The 21,071-nt window shown below is 28.0% G+C and overlaps 1 protein-coding gene across 2 annotated transcripts; it reads right to left on the bottom strand.

The window, feature by feature from the left end:
- Window positions 1–6,728: 6,728 nt before the first annotated feature.
- Window positions 6,729–20,200, bottom strand: LOC129905766 (UDP-glycosyltransferase UGT5-like). 2 transcript variants are annotated; one of them, XM_055981334.1, is made up of 3 exons: window positions 19,534–20,200; window positions 7,629–7,797; window positions 6,729–7,555 (listed from the first exon to the last, which is right to left on the bottom strand). In XM_055981334.1, the coding sequence occupies exons 1-3, from the start codon at window positions 20,187–20,189 to the stop codon at window positions 6,824–6,826; spliced, it is 1,557 nt and encodes a 518-aa protein (XP_055837309.1). In that variant the 5' UTR covers window positions 20,190–20,200; the 3' UTR covers window positions 6,729–6,823. The 2 variants fall into 2 exon arrangements, with proteins under 2 accessions (XP_055837309.1, XP_055837308.1); XM_055981333.1 differs by lacking the exon at window positions 19,534–20,200 and adding an exon at window positions 14,680–15,391.
- Between the last annotated feature and the right edge of the window lie 871 nt (window positions 20,201–21,071).

The raw sequence follows: 21,071 nt of genomic DNA, 5'->3' as shown, positions 1-21,071 counted from the left end.
ATGAAGATTTTTGACAAACACAATTAAGGTTTTAAGTTAAATGAGGTTTGAGTTCATTATTTTATGATAACCGCATGAGCAGTTATCAAAAAAATTTAAATAAGGCAAATAAACAGTTTTATGAATTAGATAACACGATAAAATCGAACTAAAAAAAAACGTAGGTCTCTCTATTCTGTTTGTAGTTTGTCTTTTCGTCTGCTTGTGGGGAACGATTTTCTTCAAACGCGGTATTTAGATAATTTGGGTGGTTTTGTAGAGATATAAAAAAATTTTTTCACCAAAGCTGACTTATAACCTTTATTATTATTTTTTTCAAAAACGGCTCTAACAATTTTAATTAAAATTTTTGCAATTTTGTACAGATGCGTTAAAGTCACCATAATATTAAATAGTTGCAAAATTAAGATAACATCATTTTCCGTAAAAAAAAATATTCAAAATTATGTTTTTTAAAAACGTGTTGCTGATTTTTTGGTATTTCGTTTTTAAGTGTTGATTAAGATTTTCTCCAAACTTCCGATGCCAATAAAGGTGTTGGATCACCCCAAACAATTTAATTTTGATTTTACTTGATTTTTCTTTCTGCCGTTTTATTTATTTATTATTTTCTTTTGTTAATAAATTATCTTTTTGCTGTTTTTTTTTTTTTTGTTTAAGTCTATGAAGTGTTATGATTGAATAAATAATTTTATACCTAAAAGGATTTTTTTTTTAATTTTATCAGTTGGGGTGTTCTACAACCCCTGTTTTTGTGTATTTGCATTTAATATGTGGGTTTATCAGAAGGTTAAAATTATCTACATACAAGTTATACATATTTTAAATGTTAGAAATTTTTTCACATGATAATACCTAAGATTATGTTTTTTTTTTATAACAATTTTTTCCTAAAAACTCTCTTTTATATATAAGAATTAAAATGGCATACTTAGTTTTGTGGTCAAAATTTTAAAACAGTATTTAAGTACCTACTTCAAAAAAAATTATTTCCTCAAGTACCTATGCATATCCTATGAAAGTTCTTAAGAAATCAAATTTTAATTATTTCTTAATTTTTTTTTTTTATAAAAAGCTTCAAAGTAAGAGCTCTCAAAAACGGCAGTAACAATTTTGATTAAATTTAGTATGCGTAATGCTGTAAATAATTCTATCATAACTGTGTTTTTACAGTATTCAGGTTCACGTAGGTATTCTAACAAAAATGCGTTTTTAGTTTTTCTCAAAAAATCGCATAAGTAGTGGAAATATGGACTTGTCGTTTTAAGCGAAAACTTTTATTTTCGATATTTGCGTATTATCTCCTTAATGGCTAGACCAATTTTTTTCAAAATTTACAGGCAGATATCTTTTATTATTTGAAAGGGTTCTGTGTTATTCGAAATTTTAAAAAATAAAATTTAAAAAATATTAAGAAAATATTTTTTTTTGTTTTCACTCAATTGGCAATTCCATATTTCAACTATTCGAATAGCTGAGAAAAACTAAAAATGCAGTTTTGTAAAAAAAAAGCTTAGCCCATTTTGTACATTTTGTTGTAGCCGTTTTCGAGAAAATTGCAGAAACTAAAAAAATGTATGGGATGAACAAGTTCCAAGGTAAGATCGATAACGGTGCATCGTTTGCAAAAAATGTAAAAAAAAAGTATAAATTGTAGAACATGAAAAAAACTACAAAAAATCTTGTCCGATAGCCGAGTTATTGTCCAAAAACCAATTTTATCCCTTTTTTTCAAAATGGCGGAAAACGCTCATAGGAAATCTTGGTCGAAAACTTCAAGTTATGCTTTTCTAAGTAGATACCCCCTATACAAAATTTAGCTGTCTGGGTTCATTTGCATTTATAATGACTGGACTTATTCTGAATGACAGAATGCACTTCTTGTATGCTTCCATTTTAATTGATAACAGTAACAGCAATTCAAATCTTTTAACAAATGCAAAACTAACAAAATACTTACGCCTCCTAATAAAATCCAAGAGTAATAATAATAATAACAATTAGTACTACTCGTTTCTATATGCAATTTGCTAATTAAACTCCACTTTCATAAATTAGTCTGGACACATGCGTTGCCACATCATCCGTCGTCGCACCAGACACAAAACCAAAACCAAATATAAAACGCATATAATCGGCAATAGACCAGCAAATATTTCCCCAAAAATACCATCGAAAAATTCTTTTCACAAACTAAAACCACCCTTTTTTCCCGTGAATTATAGAGAGTCTGATAAAGGACAGGGAAAAGAGAGGACACATTCAAATACCATTTGCCCACCCCCAACAAAAGAATGAATTCCAAACACATGCATCACCATCACCAGCACCAAAATAGCTCGCTCATCAGAGACTTCTATAGAGCACCCAAAACAGATGGGGGTTGTAAAATTCACTTGATAGTGTGGTAATTTTGTGCGGTTTAAGGGTTCATTAACACCCCTAACCACACGAACATTATCTATAGAGAAAGCGGCGACAAACGACAAACGAAAGGCCAAAAATATTTTCATTATGTGTATGGTATAGAGCCGTTTATGATCCACTCTCTCGCTATAGCTAAAATGTAATCTCTAGGCTTAATATGTGTGTTATAGGGCTGCAATTGCACCCTGACTGAAATATAAGTGTTGAACCACCCTTCACTCTACCGACCGACCATTGTCATTCAAACAATAATGGCGACATAACAACGACGGCGTTAATTTCTCTCTGCGGGAACTAGAGTGTGATTTATGTATTTCGGTTTTTCGGGGAAACGGCATAGTAATTATTATTCCTCTTCTCATTATTTTCATCAATAAAATTTCCATTAGACAAAGTAGTTAGTAGGTATTTTTAGAGCATACGTAGAAATTCATATAACCCCCTCCAAAAAAAAACCCCTTTGCGGCATGACCAAACCTTGTGCTTTCGAAAAGGAAGTAATGACTTTGTGGTTTCTTTAAAATAATGTCATAGGGTGAAGTATGAAGGTTTGATGATTTATATGGGTTTTCAAGTCTTTCCTATGGCTTCTAAGAAGTTCAAGTTATTTATTTTTTTTTTTTAACATAAATCCTTTAAAGACAATGTCTGTTTTTGGTTAAGGAGTTGGAGACCTTTTCTGGGAAATTTATGATTTTGTGGGTTTTCGTGACTCTTGCTATGAAGTAGTTTGCATTATTTTAAATGAATGTTTGGGTTTTTTGTGATGCTGAAAAAGGATGTGGAACTGGATGGGCTGGAAATTAAAATCAATGAAGTCCTTGAGTGGCATTTGAATATGTTTTGAAAGAGTTTAAAATGGAATAAAATTTAATGAAAATTCCAGAGATGTAAGAAATTTATTTTGCGAAGTGAAGAAGTTCAAAAAACTATAAATAATCTTATTTCTTTATTTAAATAAAAAAAAATCACTTATTTTCTTAAAATTATTTCTTCAGTCGTTACAAATGAAATCTTTATTATTTAAATGGACGAAAATTTAAAGATATCATTTACTAAACAGATTAGGTATTGCAACCAACTTTTTTGCCAATTACCTACTTTAATTTTATATTTGAATGAAAAAGTCCATTAAATTATAGTTTTTGTTTTATATATCTTTTTTTTTGTTTCGTTTTTAACAATGTAAAATTATTTCATTCAATTTCTTTTATAACGACTCATTTATTTGTTAAAAAAAAAGAAATCTGACAACATATGTTGGCAACAGCATTAATCACTAAAAAAAATTACTTCAAACTTGTTTGGATAAAAAATAAAACGCACGACTGGGGTCGCACGTATTTGCTCTTATGCTTAAAAGCTTTTTATTCAAGAAACACCGTTTTAAATTATGTTTTACAAAAACCCAAGTATGCCATTTTATTACTTGCATAAAAAATTATTTTTAGAAAAAAATTTTCCAAAATCGTTAAAGCCGTTTTTAAAAAAAAATTATTTTTTATATAAAAAAATTTCTAACATTTTTCAAAAAAAGTTGGTACGCTATTTTAAAGAAATAATTAATTTACACATAAAAACGAAATTTCAAAATTTTTCACCAACCCGTTTTCAAAAAATTGATTTTTCAAAAAAAAATTTGAAAATTTTTTTAAAAATCCAAAAATGCACTTTTTGAAAATTTTCTAAAATTTTAATATTACCTTTAACTAAACGCTTTTGCATAAAAAATTTCGTTGAAATCGGGTTAATTTTGTACGAGATATTCAGAAACCAAAAAAACCATTCTATGAAAGGTACCGTTAATAACAGCACAAAAAATATTTTTTTATTCAAAAAGTTGGCTCTCATTTGTAATACTACACATAAAAATTTTAATCAAAATCGTTAGAGCAGTTTTTGAAAAAAATTAACTTTTCTATTTCCGTTATATCGCAGGTACCGTTAGTTTTGGTCATAAAAAAAAATTTTACTTTTCCCTTTAGGGAATCACCAAAAAATGCTAACTACCAAGTTTGAAGAAAATCACTTCACTCGTTTAGGCTGTAGCTCGTAATGTCATGTTAAATTGTTATCTCGAGTTCGATTTTTTTTACGAATCCTAAACTTGGCCTATAGTACCTATATCGCAAGTAAAAATACACTATTTTCGTAAATCTTAAAAAACGGGTGATTGACATTTTCTGAATAACGTTTTTATGTAATTGTTAGGTACTATAATTGCAGCTAGATTTCTCAACCCCAAAAACATATAAAAACACTCCCATATTAGACCAGTGCCAATAATTTTTGAAAATAAAAAAAGCAGCATATAAGTGGTGGGAAAATTTAGGATGAATAGTATATGAAAGGGGAAAAATAAATTGCCCACAAAAAAATTGGTGGAAAGGGGGTGGGTGGGCGAAAAAGTGGAGTGGTTGTCAAAAATCATGGTTTTTTACGATTTCTGTCAAAATTAGACGTCCTATCGAAAAAATTCAAATCCAAAGTTGTAGGTAGTATAAATGTCTGTAATTTTTACTCAAACGATTTTTTTTGTATAAAATCAAAAATGTTGAAAAAATTGCAAAAATACGAATTTTTTATTTTTTATTTTTATCTTTTACAAAAATAGTTTGATTTTAACAAAACTTAGTTAAAAATTACTTTGTTATGTTTTCTATCTATTAAAAATGTTTTTTGAGCAAAAATTTAATTTTTGGATTTTTGACGAGTTTAATTTGAAAAAATAGCCCATTTTTCAATCAAAAAAGTTACCGAAAAAATTTTTGATTTTTGAAAAGTTTGGAATGCAATTATTTAGCTTAAAACCGTTTTTTAAAGATTGTGTCTAAAAACTATACTTTTGTTTTAGAAAATATTGAGAAAAATTGAAAAAAAAACAAAAAAAACATTTTTAAGATTGATTTTTCCGTAAATGACAGTAATATTGGCGAGAAATAATTTTCCATAGAAACCAAATTATACTTTTCTAATGGTCATAGACCTTTTAAATTTGAATCAAGCACTAGAATAAATCTAATGTGCAAATTTTTTGAGATATTGAATTTTGAACGTCCGAAACACTATTTTTCTGATTTTTGGCATGCTAATATGTCAAAAACGTGATGTGATAGAATTTTTCTGACTTCAGATTCGAGCTCAGCGCGCAGAAAAAATCGAATGCCCTGTTCGTTTTCACTATTCAAAAAGTTTTTTTTATATAAATCAAAGTATATTTTTCTAATGGTTTTTTGAGCGCTGAGCTCGAATCTGAAGTTAGAAAAATTCTATCACATCATGTTTTCGACATATTAATAATTTGTTCTACTTTTGCCTTCTGAAAACCGGATTGGCACTGGTCTATATTGCATTGTTCTTAAAATCTATACTCAATGCGGGTATAAAGTTTAAGCTGAGTATAGGGGTATAGTTTTTTCAAATTAACTCGAAAAATATGGGTCATATAGAAAAATTTATTTTGATAAAAGTTATAGAAAATAAAATTTTCTACAAGTTTTACCCATGTCATTTTTGTCAAAAATCAAAATTCAATAAAACTTGTTTTTCCTTAAATCAAGGATGGCAGCTTTGGCTTAAGCTCTATTTTCCCGTCGTAACTTAAATCAAATAGTATGTAAATTTGGATTGAAAAAAAAAAACTTTTGCAAAAAACTACTAAAAAAATTATATTAGGTATAAGTTATAGTAAAAGAACAACAAAATTGATATTTGACTTTTTAAAAGCCTTACCGTTGTTTACTTTTAGATTCTTTAAATGGGGGTCAAAGAACCTTCCTCTCATACATTGTTTTTTTTTGTATCATATAATTTTTGTTGAAAACGTACTGTTTTTAAAATAAAAAAACTGTTGTGACCTTTGACCTCTTAGAATGGGACTAGCGGACAGAGGAAACTTCAGGACTTTTCACAGATGTAAACTACCCTAACACCAAGCTGTATACCATAAATCATACTGTTACAAATTTTTTCCTTGAAAAAATCTATTTTTCCTTTTTTCGTACGTTTAACTAGAATTATATTTTGATGAAAATATTAATCAACAGTTTAACAGTTCTTGCAGTTTAAGCACTTATTCGGGAAGAGTCGACATTTAGGGCAAAATTTTTTAAATAAAAAAAAATATTTTTATTTTATAAGACAGCATATTACTTAATAGAGCATCTGCTCAATTTTTTACCAATTTTCGTCTTTGGACCTAAACAGTTTTTAATTTCGTTAAGTTTCTTTGTGTTTAATGACATCTGGTAACACTACTTTCTGCAACTTGACTTTTAATATCAATGAAATATACATAAAACTCATCATTAACAATCTCATTTTTTTATTTAAAAAATTAAATAAATTTTTTCTTATAACTTAGAACAATCTTATTCTTATTACATTCTAATTTATTTCACTCTTTCTTATTTTTCGAGTTCTTATTCTTCTTCGAAAACAATTTCGACCAAATAAACATAATGACAATTTTACACACCTTATAAACTATATAAATGACAGCTAATAAAAATCCAATAACATCCAATGATGCCAATTGCAAGGTATTCATATGAACAGCTGGACTTTGCATATGTGGAGCACCATGATGTCTCAAAATATATTCAGTCCAATAGACAACAGTTTGTTTAGCTGTCATTGGACGATCTTTGTACAATTTGGAAAATCGTTGAACATTATTTCGATAAACAGGGTTCGTAAGAACTTCATTCACTCCGTTGCCAAATGTTTCACTACTAATAGTAGCAAATTCTACTCCTACACCATAACCAGCTTTAACCATTGTATCAACATTTGTGAATTGCTCGGCGAATAGGGGAATTCCAACCATTGGAACACCATGATATTGTGATTCGACAACACTTCCAGCACCACCGTGAGTTATGAAAAGGCGGACATTGGGATGAGCTAAGATATCATCTTGTGGCAACCATGTTTTGTAGTGAATATTTGGTGATTGACCTGGTGGTGGTGAATCATCCCATTTCCACAAAACTGTCTGTTTTAGTTTGGATAGGATATCAAACATTAATTTGGCCTTGACCTTGTCAAGATATTTTCCTTGAACATTCGAACCAAAACTAAAGTAAACTACTCCATTTTTTGCATTGTCTAAGATTTTCTTTAAATCCTGAAAAAACGAAAGAAATGAGTTATTAGTAAAAATGGATTTCAAAAATTTGAAAAAAAAGTATGGTTCTTACCTCAGGAAGTGGAGCTGGTTTTTCCTTTATCTGAATTCCTCCAATTTCAACCATAGCTGGAACATTTGGTCGAATAGGTCCTTGACTGAAGTGATGGTTGACAAATACCAAAGATACGTTCTTCTTCATTTCATCGAAGGACGGATATTTGTCAGCAGGGAAATTCGCACTGAAATAAAAAACAATAAAAAAGGTCAAATAGGAATTTCAAGTAGTTTTTGGTTTGTATTTTCTAAACCGGATTTTTGAATTTTCAATTTTTCGACATTTATGAAAAGTTTGATCAAAATAGGTTAAAAAATAACCATTTTGTAAATTTCTGGTTACCTATATTATTACTAAAATTAAAACCACCTTATTTATAGAAAAAAATATTTAAAATAAGTTAAACAAAATAACCATTTTGTTACTTTCTGGTTAGGTATATTATTACTAAAAATCCAACCACTTTATTGAAAAAATCTTTAAAATAAGTTAAAAAAATAACCATTTTGTAACTTTCTGGTTTTATTATTTATTACTAACATTCCAACCAACTTATTTATTAAAAAAAAGTCTTTAAAATAAGTTAAAAAATAACCATTTTGTAACTTTCTGGTTATTTTATTACTAACATTCCAACCAACTTATTTATTGAAAAAAATCTTTAAAATAAGTTAAAAAAACAACCAGCTTGTAACTTTCTGGTTATATTATTACTAACATACCAACCAACTTATTCATTGAAAAAAATCTTTAAAATAAATTAAAATATAACCATTTAGTAACTTTCTGGTTATATTATTACTAACATTCCAACCAACTTATTTACTGAAAAAAATCTTTAAAATAAGTTAAAAAATAACCATTTTGTAACTTTCTGATTAATTTATTACTAACATTCCAACCAACTTATTTATTCAAAAAAAAATCCTTAAAATAAGTTAAAATATAACCATTTTGTAACTTTCTATTTATATTATTACTAACATTCCAACCAACTTATTTATTGAAAAAAATCTTTAAAATAAATTAAAAATAACCATTTTGCAACTTTCTGGTTATATTATTACTAACATTCCAACCAACTTATTTATTGAAAAAAGTCTTTAAAATAAGTTAAAAAAAATAACCATTTTGTAACCTTCTGGTAATATTATTACTAAAATCCCAATTAATATATTTATTGAAAAATATCTTCAACAGAAATTTCAATTTCATACTTAAATATATAATCGGTGTCCTATACCCTTTAAGAGATCTGTAAAAGCTCATTAAAAAAGCTTTTTCATAAGAGAAGGAATTCTTACTCTCACAGAAAGTTTAATTCTAAAGAAAACAAGTTTTTAAAAGGTAAACAAAAAACTGGCTCTAATTCAGTTCCAAACCAAGCCTCCAATTCAAACTTGCTCGAAATCTCATATGCAACTCATACTCACTCATATAGATACTCTTGCCTCCTAGTGGCAATAACTGGCGTTAATATATCATCAAAGAAAGAGGTAAAAACAAAATTCTTCAATCTCGCCCAGAAGTCCATCGGCTGCTCTCCACTAAGCATCAAATTCGGTACATAAGCCATCTCTTTGGGATTGCCAACAAAATTGTTTATAAAAGTGATCGGACGAGCCATAAACGAGACTATTACCGGACACTTGAAATGTGCTGCAACTCCCAATTGAAATTCGTTCATAAAATACCCAATAATGACCAAGTCGAAGTTTTCTTTGGCCATCAATTCTTGCATTGCAGGTTGATGGAGACTTTCATTGGCACAAGTCGTAACTATATTTATCATTCTAGATGCCTTCTTCCACATTGGACTTGGATCAGCGATCATTTGGGCTTGATAGTCGGGAGGGAAGCCGGGAACATCAAGTTTGATGTGTCGATAGTTGATGTTGGTTTTAAGAATTGGACTTGTTGTAACGACAGTTAAGTTGTGACCTTGCTCCACGAGAGCATCGACAATAGCAGTGTGAATGAGTAAGTGACTTTTGGAAGGTGATGTGAAAAGGCCTAAAATTCGAGCAGAATCACATTGCGACGAGAGCAATACCATCGATATTATAAAGACGAGAATAGATCTTTTACAAGTTATCATGTTTGAAAAGTAAAAATACTGCGAGTTCGTTCGATATCATACAAAGTCTCGCGGAGAACTGACAACAGGAGAGTAATTTAAATATTTTTGAGTCATGCGTTTGTCGTCTTCGATCTTTTCTTTTACATTTTTTGCTTTATAAAAAAAGCTTCCAATACCACACATATAGCAGCGAACACGTCATAATAAAAATAAATTTTTGTTTATTTACGAGAACGATGTATCTATTTTTGAATAAATTCCACATTAGCATTTTCGGTGATTTGTTTATTTGGTTATTGAGAATGACGAAGCATCTTTTTATCAAAATTTAACTCGTGGGTATTATATGGTATTCCAAAATGTGTGCATGGAATGCTAATTGCGATAAATTGAGCATTGAATTGTTAAATAATTGTGATTTGTTAAAAAAATTCATTGCTTTTTTAGGAACCTTTTTTTTGTGGAAAATTTTTGGAAACATTTATAAATAAAAAATAAATAATCTTTGTGATTCTATTTTTGATTGAGATACAAAATAATAAATTTAGTTGGCTTTAGAGGAATAAGAATGGAAAGATTTTTTGTATTTATTTGTTATTATTTTATTACCAGATGAAATATTTAAGCGTCAAAATTTAATATTTGATCACACGGTGTTTTCCAAAAATTAAATAATTTTGTTCGAGTTTGCTGAAATATTCCTCTAAATCTGTTTTCTATATACCAAATTTTAGGTGAAACCAAAAAGCTTTCACATATTCTCCGAAAGATATGTTTTCAGGAAGTAACTTTTTTTTCTAAATAAATAACTTATATTGGTCCTATTCACAATAGGAGAAAAGTGAAATGGGTCTCAATGAAAAACTAATTAAAAATTGAGGAAATTAAAAAAATTATTTGTTATTCTTAAAAAAATTAAATCAACATTTAAAAAACGCATTAAACCATTTTGAAACAAACAGTTAATTTTTTGTCAAAACTTTTTAAAGCTGTATTTTATTAAGACAAATGAAACATTGTTTGTTTACCTACTATCAATTTTATTTGTGAAGTAAAATTACCCGAGTTGATACTATTCAAACTAATCTTGTTTTGTGTAACGATGCGAATCATTTTTTTTTTTTCATTTACACAAATGTTTCATTGATCAAAATATAGCTTAGAATTGATGAGCTCATTTTAGAGATCATGTAATATGCATTTCTACTTGACTAAACACATAATAGAATAAAACATTAACTATTTATTTTTCGTCATTAGTACAAAAAAAAATGTAAACAAATAAACTTCACTGCATTTCAGATTGAACAACTATAATTTAATCTATATTGGTGATAGGAAAAGCGATTAAATAAAAATATTGTACCTACTATACCTACTCATGAATACAACAAAACACTCATGTTGGTGTTCTGGGCGTATAGTTAATTACACTAAGAAATTATTTTTTTTTTTTGTTCAATTACTCCAGTCAAAGCGTCATTTGACCTTGCGATGAGAGGCACTGTCTGTTTTTATTTCATGGATCGATGGGGGTATATTTAAAAGGCTTAAACCCAATTTCTCACCACCTGATCATTCTTTTTACTTCTAAGCTAATATCTTTGCTCCTGATTGTCGTAGAAAAAAAAAAAAAAAAAAAAAACATTCTCTTCCTTATAATATTTTCTATCGTTGTATGTAATTTCATTGTATTTGAGTGAGTAAATACAAAATGGCAGCCATTTAAAGTCAAATTCTTGCTGTTAAAAAACACATTTTTGTCATTATTTCGAAAAAAGCTTATATCATGATTGACATTTTTCTAATTTATTTTGTAGCCCTATTCATGTCCTGCATTTTACAGAAAAAATGAGCTCTTTATCACCAAAGATGGCCGAGCAATTGATAAATGAATGCATGCAAAACCGGTGCGAAAACAAAAATATCGTTTTTTGGGAATAACTCGGCTTCAGAGTGTCCTACGACAAAAAATAAAGCTATTAATTGTTCGTTACAACATTTTCTATCGATTTGGTGCACATTATTTTTGTTGAAACAAATGAAAAATAAGTTATATTAAGTCAAAGACGTTTTTTTGTTTAGCAAACTTTTGCCTTATTATTTTTTTTTTCTACGACAATCAATAGCAAAGATATTAGCTTAGAAGTAAAATATCCCAAAAAATGCATTTTTGTGAATAACTCCGCTAAAAAGAATGATCAGGTGGTGAGAAATTGGGTTTAAGCCTTTTAAATATACCCCTATCGATCCATGAAATAAAAACTGACAGTGCCTCTCTGCGCAAGGTGAGGCCCTTTTTTCCGACGCTTTGACTGGAGTAAATAGGTAATTTTTATATTTTTTTCTTAATACCTAACAAAGGTTCAGTAGAATTTAAAATGATTTTATAATTTCATCCTAAACGGTTTTTCTTATAGTAAATTTTTTAAGCGACCAGAAAGTCTATCTATAAAGTCCAAATTCTGTGACTTTAAATTTTCTATTTTAAATTTCTGTAAACAGAAAATGTTCAAATATTTATCCACTCAAAGTTTTTGCTGTTTCGAAAAATTCTTGAAAATTAAAAAAATCGAAATTAAGTGTATTGCATAAATTTTGACGCAGTAACCTACTCTAACTTAAATCAAATTTAAACTTCTTTACTTAGAGAGTTCAAAAGACAACATCAATAATAAATTGAATTTTATATGAGTTTGTGGGATAGGTACGATATAGATATTGACTTTTTCTCTTAATTTTGAGTTTTGAGAAGGTTAAACTATAAAAAAACAACATTTGATTTGCTGTAAAAAGAAAATTTTTTCAAGAAAAATCGTCACAAACGTTCTTCAGAAAAATTAATTTTTTTTTATTCAAAAAACTTGTTTACAAATTTCTTTCTTTTCACTTTTTCAATGCAACAAATCAATTCAATAATTTGCGAGAAAGTTCTAATAAATAAAGATTTTGAAAAAGTTAAACATTTTCGCAAATGATAGCTGTTTTATTTTAAATAGATCTTTTTTTTTTCAAAAATAAAAGGTATATTGAATTTTCAAAAAAAAGTTAAATTTTTTTTCTTTTTGAAAAATTATTTTTTTTTAAAGAATTTTATTGAAACTTTGTTTTTTTGTGACGGTTAATATTTTGTTTTTAATGTTATACCTACCAATGTTCCAACCATTAATTTTGGTAAAAAAAATCAATTTCCTTTTAAGGACTTTAGGGAACTACCCAGAACCCGTTTGTAACAAATTTTTAGTGAAAATTGTGGTTGGCAACAATTACTTTCATGGTTAAAAATTTTTTTTTTTAAATAACTTTTTCGGTAATATCTAACGGATGATTAAGTTTTTGAAAATGGGTTACAGTTTTCTTTTAAAGTCTTTAAGTTAAGTAATTTTCTAAAATGGGTTGAAAATTATATTAAATTAATACTCGACTGAAAAGGTAAAGTATCTTATGACAATTTTGATGATTTTTCAGGAGAGCAAAAAAACACTTCAAAGCTGCCTCCCAAAAATTCTTTCAAGTGTAGATTTAATTGTATAAAACATTTATATCTTTAATATTTTTCCAGTTATAAGGAATAATATGACTTAAGATAGTTTGGCTTTTCTATAAATTGTATTTCATATTAATTTCCTAAATCTTAAGTTGACATAAGATGATTTGCCTTTTTGCACTCTTTCGGAATTTTTTTAAAGTATTGTATCTTATGTCAACTTAAGGATGACTTTGACTTTTTGTTTCTGCTCGCAAGCGTGAAAATATCTTAAGTCAACATAAGATAATTTAAGATTTCACAATACTTAAAAAAGTCTTAACCCAATATAATCTTAAGTCTACTTAAGGTTTTGAATATGTGTCTTTTGAACATAAGATGAAATTGTTTTGGTTCATAAAAAAAGCAAAGAAATGAGATAGAAAGATGCCAATCAGACAGAACTGTAGGCCTTTAGAATGGCACTGCGACTCAACAAAAAACGCAAGACATCTTAAGTCGACTTAAGATACTTTACCTTTTCAGTCCAGAATAATTTATTCTTTATTAGTGAAACTAATGAAGAATTCCCTTTTTGCAGCTGAAATCAATTGAAGAATTTGTTTGAGTTATTTAAAGTTCGAATTTCATGTTTTTCAAGTTTTTCAAAAAAAAGTTCTTAAAAGTTTAAAAGATTTACTTATAGAGTGCAAGTATGTTAATAAACTATGGATCATATTAGTAGGCTACAGTATTGGTCGCTCAGTAGAATAGCTCAAAGTTATCGGGGTTAATTTTAAATTTAGTTCGTGATTTGCTAGGGGAAGTTAATTTTTTTGTAAAAAAATTTCATAATCAGTTTTAACAGTTTTCTAAGAAAAAAATTACTTTAGAAGGTTGTATTTTGAACAAGGTACGAAGTTTATTGTTCTTATAAAAGGTGTATCGAGCACTTCCCTGCATTTGTTCTAAGCAAATTATTTATGGTAAAAAATATTGACTTTATAGAAAAAAAAAATATTTCTTTATTAATTTTATCAAACAAAAATAACATTACAGTGTTATTGCCACTTAAGATTATTTGATTATTGCAAATTCAATAACTGATTACATTGATTAATAAATATTATCAAGGCCATAAGATACAATCAGTTACGTTTTTATCATTTTTTTTTTATTTCTTCATGTTATCAATAAAGTACAAAGACTTTTTCTGGTATTTAGAAACGCTTATTGATTACGCACAATCTGCGAAACCTTTCACTATCTTTAGAAGTGAACTCATGTATTTTTGCACACAAAAAAAATTAATTCTCATGACATTGGAGTAAAATTGACAAAACAACTAAAAAATTGATCCTTTTTCAAAATGTCCCTGAAATTTTTTAGAAGATTTTTTTTTTTCAAACCCTATATTGAAGTAATTATTTGTAATTGTCACAGCGTTTAAAAAATTAACTACGGATACTTTTAATTATTGAACTGTTTGTGTTAAACAAAACCTCTCAGTAGATACTCACTCATATAAACCAGCCTGTTGTCTATCTGATATCAAAGGATATGCAATCTCATCGAAAACCATAGTCGATACAAAATTTTTCACTCTCGAAAAGAATCCCTTTGATTCTCCAGTTTGAAACAAATTCGGTACATAAGCCACTTCTCTAGGGTTGCCAACAATTTGATTTAATGGAGTAATTGATTGCGTCATAAAAGAAATAACCACTGGACACTTGAAATGTGCTGCAACTCCAAGTTGGAATTCATTAAAGAAATAACCCAAAATCACTAAATCGAAGGTTTCCTCCTCCATCAACTGTCTCATAGTTGGATGTTGAATACTGTCATTGGCAACTCCTGTGACAGTTTTAACAAAATTCATAAAATCCGCGTAGGAAGGTTTGCCATTGTTGAGAGATTTTTGCATTTGATCGGGAGAGAAGCCGGGTATGTCAAGGTTAATATGGCGGTAGTTGATGTTGTTTTTAAGAATTGGTCCAGTTGTAACAACTGTGGCATTATGACCCTTCTCAACTAGGGCATCAATAATGGCGGTGTGGATGAGTAAATGACTTTTGGATGGAGCTGTAAACAGTCCCAATATACGAGCGCCATTTGATTGTGGTGTAATTAATATCACCAAGAAAAGAGAGAAACAAATTAATGAATTTATACCGGCCATATTGAATGGACGACCGATCGCATGCGGTTTTGTACGATACGTGTCTGAATGAGAACTGAATATAAAAACAGAATTCTGATCCAAAAGCTTTTCCTCTCCATGATCGTGATCGTGAACTTAGTTTTGTTGTTTTTGTTTTTATTAGAATTTATTGTTTTTATGTTTATCTTCCTCTTTTTACTCTATTTTTATTTTTGTTTGTTTATCTCGTGAATGACTCAACTGAGTGTGGTCAGGAATTAACGACATATGATCGAGCTTTTAGTTTTGAAAACAATATCAATACTAGCAAAAAATGTGCGAATGTATTTAAAAGCTGCAAAAAGCTTTGAGTAAATTGATTTTTTTGTAAAGATCGCATCTCAGAAATGAGCGGTGTTAATTTCCTTCGATATCAAATAATATTTTGTTGTTAAGAAAAACATAATTTTTAAAAAAATTTCCACTTCATTTGAAGAATTGATATTTATTTTTAAATTTAAATTTTTTTTTCATTTTAGAATAAATAATAAATCAGTGTTTTTGTTTCCTTCTTTTTTTTTGTATTGATGTATTGAATTCAATAAAGCAAAAGAAAAACATCAATTAGAGTTTAGAAGAATTAAGTCTGTAAAGGCGAAAAGTAGTGGGCGAATTCCACAAAAAAAAAAAAATTACTTAATTAAGGGAACAGAAACATTTTTATAAAACCAAATTCATGACTGGGTCGCAGGTACTTGCAGTTATAGTTAAAATAGTTTAGATAGTTAAAGCCTTTTATGTAAAAAGCATAAAATATTGATTTTTATTTAATTTTAAAAGAAATGTAAAAATTACAAAAATTCTTTTAAAAAATACAAAAACAAATCTTTTTTAATGATTTAGTCTTATAAGCGAAATATCGCATTTAATTTCTTGTACAGAAAAGCAAAACCTTTGGAGCCAATTTTATAACAGTGGTCAAGAACTTAAAACTTTTTTTTACAAATTTGGTAAAAATAAAAATTAAATAAAAAAACATATAATTCGTTCTTCAAATGAAAACAAAACATAACATTTTACATGAAATTAAGCTCCAAAGAAGTATGCAATTTAATTTCTTCTAAATTTAAGATGAAGTTTTAGAAAACAAAAATTCAAAATCGTTAGAGAAATTTTTTTTTTTACTAATTTTAAATATTAAAAAAAAAGTTGGTATGCCTTTTGTAGCAACTACTTACTTTTTCGAAAATTTAATTATTCAAAAAAAAAAAAATTCTTGTTTTTTCTTTAATCCAAAAATTTTGTTTTTGATTTATATTGAAGCAATAAAAAATGCTTTTGCATAAAAAAAATTAGTTAAAATTGAACTAGTTATTTGAAAAATAGTCAAAAATTAAAAAAAAATAAAATGCACGACTGGGTCGCACGAACTTGCTCTTAGAGTTCAAGTTGCTTAAATATTTAAGACTTTTTATATAGAAACTTGGGAAATGTAGGTATATAAAAAAAAAAAAAAAAAAAACAAAAACAAAAATTCATTTTTCAAAAAAATAAAACAATATCTGAAATCAAATCGCCCCACAAAACAAGTATGCAATTTTATTTGATATATTAAGGTGCATTTTTAGAAAAAAAAATTGTCAAAATCGTTAGAGCCGTTTTTTAAAAAACTAATTTCTTATAAATAATTTTTTGAAAAAAAAGTTTAAAAATAAAACTGGTATGCCATTTTGAAGAAATAACTAATCAACATCTAAAAACAAAATTTCAAAAAAATTCAATGTCCCGTTTTCGAAAATTTGATTTAAAAAAAAAAAAATTTCAAAATTTTTTTAAAAATCCAAAAATTATTTTTTTCAAAATTTTATTTTTGGCTTATATTAAAATTGAATAAATGCTTTTGTATAAAAAATTTCGTTGAAATACAATAAGCAGTTTTGCAGAAAATCGGATTTGAAAAAAGTGGTCCTTTGGCAGGTGCCGTTAATAATGATTTTCAAAAAAAAATTTTTTCTTCAAAAGATAGATCTTGTTTAAAAACTAACATTTGAATTTTTTTAACAAAATCGTTGGAGCCGTTTTCGTGAAATTAAACTTTTCCGAAATTTTTGTATGACAGGTACCGTTATTTTTGGTCCAAAAAAATTAATTCCAAAAACCCCTCTGGAGAGTCTCCAAAAACTGCTACATAGCAAGTTTGAAGTCAATCGGTCCATCCGTTTAGGCTCTAGTTCCTTATACAGACAGACAGACTAACAGACTGACAGACTGACAGACAGACGGACAAACGGACTTCCGGGACCCACTTTTTTCGCATTGTCTATCATCGTAATGTCATGGAAAAATGTTATCTCAACTTTTTTTTTTGTACGAATGCATAACTTGATATATAGTACCTATATCGCAAGTAAAAACGGTTCTGTGGGAGGTACCGTTAACAACGATTAAAAAAAAAAAACTTTTCATTTAAAGATAGGCCTTGTCTAAAAACTATCACTTTTATTTTTTAATCAAAATCGTAGCAGCCGATTTTGAGAAAATTATTTTTTTGTAAAATTGGTAAATGTCAAGAGTCAGGTAACGTTATTTTTGGTCCTACTATAAGGCTTTTAAAATTTGTTTCAACGTGGTAGAAAAAAAACAAGGAGAGCTTAAAGTCATATAAAGCTATTTTATACTTTGCGGAAGAAAATTTTTTTAAAAGTTTTTAACATTTTAACATTTTTTAAATGTAAGCACCTGTTAAAAAGAAATACAAAAGAGGACTGCAGATTTTAAACATTAATCAATTTATTAACCTAAAAATGTATTTACTTGAAACATCTTAAACCTAAACCGAAATTATGTACAGTAAATTTTTTAAATGTCTTAGTTTTCAATTTTTTACTAAAAGTATTCAATAAACATTATATTTTAAATCCACAGAATATGTTGTAAGGTATATGACCCTATTAAATAAAATGCACGACTTAAATTTTTAAGACTTTATAGAAACTTGGGAAATGTAGATAAAAATAAAACAAACAAAATTGAAAAAAAAAATATTTAATTCGTTTTTTAAAAAACTAAAATAAGATCTAAAATCAAATTGCCCTCCAAAAAAGTATACAGTTTTATTTGATATATTAAGGTGCATTTTTAGAAAAAAAATTTTCAAAATCGTTTTTCAAAAAACTATTTTTTTATAAATAATTTTTTGAAAAAAAAGTTTTAAAATAAAATTGGTATGGCATTTTGTAGAAACAAGTAACCACACCTAAAAACTGAATTTCAAAAAATTCAATGTCCTGTTTTCGAAAATTTGATTTTTGAAAAAAAGTTTTCAAATTTTTTTTAAAAATCCAAAAATTACATTTTTTGAAATTTTATTTTTGTCTTATATTAAAACTATAAAAATGCTTCTTCACAAAAAGTTTTGTTGAAATCGGATTTAAAAAAAAAAAAACGGTTCTATGGCAGGTACCTTTAATACCTAATGACTTTCAAAAAACATTTTTTTCATTAGAAGATAGACCTTGTCTAAAAACTTACATTTGAATTTTTTACAAAAAAACCGTTTTGGCCGTTTTTGAGCAATTTCAACTTTACTAAAATCGGTATATGACAAGTAACGCTATTTTTTGTCCAAAAAAATTTATTCCAAAAACAAATCTGGGGAGTCGCCAAATAACGCTACATACCAAGTTTGTCATTAATGGGTCCATCCGTTTAGGCTGTAGCTTCGTATACAGACAGACACACTGACAGACGGACAGACAGACGGACTTCCGAGACCCAGTTTTTTGGCATTCTCTATCATCGTAATGTCATTGAAAAATGTTATCTCAACTTTTTTTTTGTACAAATGCAATAATATAATATAATATAAATATGTAGTACCTATATCGCAAGTAAAAAGATCTTCTTTGTGTTTCCTCAATATCAATGTTAAAAAAAAAATTACAAAAACACATGTTTGTAAATGTAACGTAGAAATTTTAAGCATAAAACCATAACCTTCAATATCAAGATTAAAAAATACACATTGTGGAGTGTGGACTTAAAACCAAATCTGAACGAAAACACTCAACGTATTCAGTAATTGTGTTATCTTTCCATCAGCTGATAAATTTTCGTTAATATATTCAATAATCTAATACCTTTGTTATCAATTCTATGGCTTTTATCGATTTAAACAAAAAAAAATTGATATTTTTTTCAAATATGTAGCTATGCGAAACTTTTCACTTACTCGTATAATTCTTGTTGTCTCTTTTCCATCATCAAAGGTGATAAAACTTCATCGGCCAAAAGACCCACCACTGTATTCTTTAATCTATCCCAAAATCCAAGTGGTTGTTTTCCTCCCAACATTAAATTCGGTACATAAGCCACCTCCGCAGGATTACCAATCATTTTGTTCGTAAGTGTAATAGGTTGATTCATAAACGATATCACCAAAGGACACTCAAAATGTGCAGCAACTCCGAAATGGAATTCATTAAAGAAATATCCCAAAATGACCAAATCAAATGATTCCTTGTCCATCATTTCTTTAAAAACTGGATTGTTAATACTTGCATTCGCAGAGGTTGTAACTTGTGAGATAAGTCTTGCAAAATTCTTGTAATTTGGACCTGAAGGATCGTTTATCAGTTTGCCATGGTAATCTTTTTCAAGACCAACGACATCAAGTTGAATGTGACGGTATTGTTTGTTCTTTTTTAAAATTGGAACAATTGTTACAACTGTAACGTCATGACCTTTTTCAGATAGTGCATCGGCCAAAGAAGTATGCACTAATATGTGACTTTTCGATGGAGATGGGAAAAAACCGAGTATCCGAGCACTTTCACATTGAGATACGAATATCAGAGTGATCACAAAAAGGCCCAAAAATCGAGCCATCGTTATACGTTGTGTTTGTTACTAAACCAAATGGACAACTAAATAAGTTAGAATACGTAGACTTTTTATAAAGCTCCACACTTTATTAGATACTTATCAACAAAGTAGAGTTTGATTATGATTTTTGTTTATCGATTTTGATGAAGGTATAAATAACTCGAGATATAGTAAATATAAAAGTCATTCTCTACAAGAGTTATTTTGTACATTCAAACGATAATGCTCATCATTGTTATGACTTGGCGGAACTTCCTAAATCTAAGATAAGATTTTTTGTTTAAAATGTTTATGATGCAATGTCATTAAGAAATTCAAATTTTTGCATTACGAAGCAAGTAAATAAAAAAAAAAATTAACAAGATCTTATAGATTTCGAAAATTTTGATGAGATAGCAATTTTGTAACAAATTGGTTGATTTTAGTAAATGAAAAAGCTAAATGATCAGCAAAAATATCGACGAATTGAAAATTCTTTATGAGGGTTCGGATTTTGACTTTTGACTCAGAGTTTTTAGGACTATTGATGTCATTATGAGGAAGTCAAACAATGAAAACACGTTTAATGTTTTGTTTTAATTTTTTTTTTATTTATTGGCAAATCATTTTTGTCGATAGTCAATAAATGTTTTGATGATTTTAGAAATATATTTGGAGCACATAAATGCGATAAAATATGAATGGATTCGAATTTGTCCTATAAAACATATTATGAATCATTATATTCTCTTAACATAATTGACAAGTTTTAAAAATTTGGTCCCCCAATTTTGCTTCCCTGAATCAAACTTTTAGAACAATATTAGCATAATCATCGTATCGACTTCATATAGTAGATCTAATTTGCAATTGAATGATTTTTGAATGTAAACAATAATCAATTAA

The sequence above is a fragment of the Episyrphus balteatus genome, chromosome 1, assembly GCF_945859705.1.
Source record: "Episyrphus balteatus chromosome 1, idEpiBalt1.1, whole genome shotgun sequence".
In the NCBI taxonomy this organism is placed as follows: domain Eukaryota; kingdom Metazoa; phylum Arthropoda; class Insecta; order Diptera; family Syrphidae; genus Episyrphus; species Episyrphus balteatus.
Note: the sequence above shows the minus strand (reverse complement) of the source record. Positions and strands in the feature narration are given on the sequence as shown.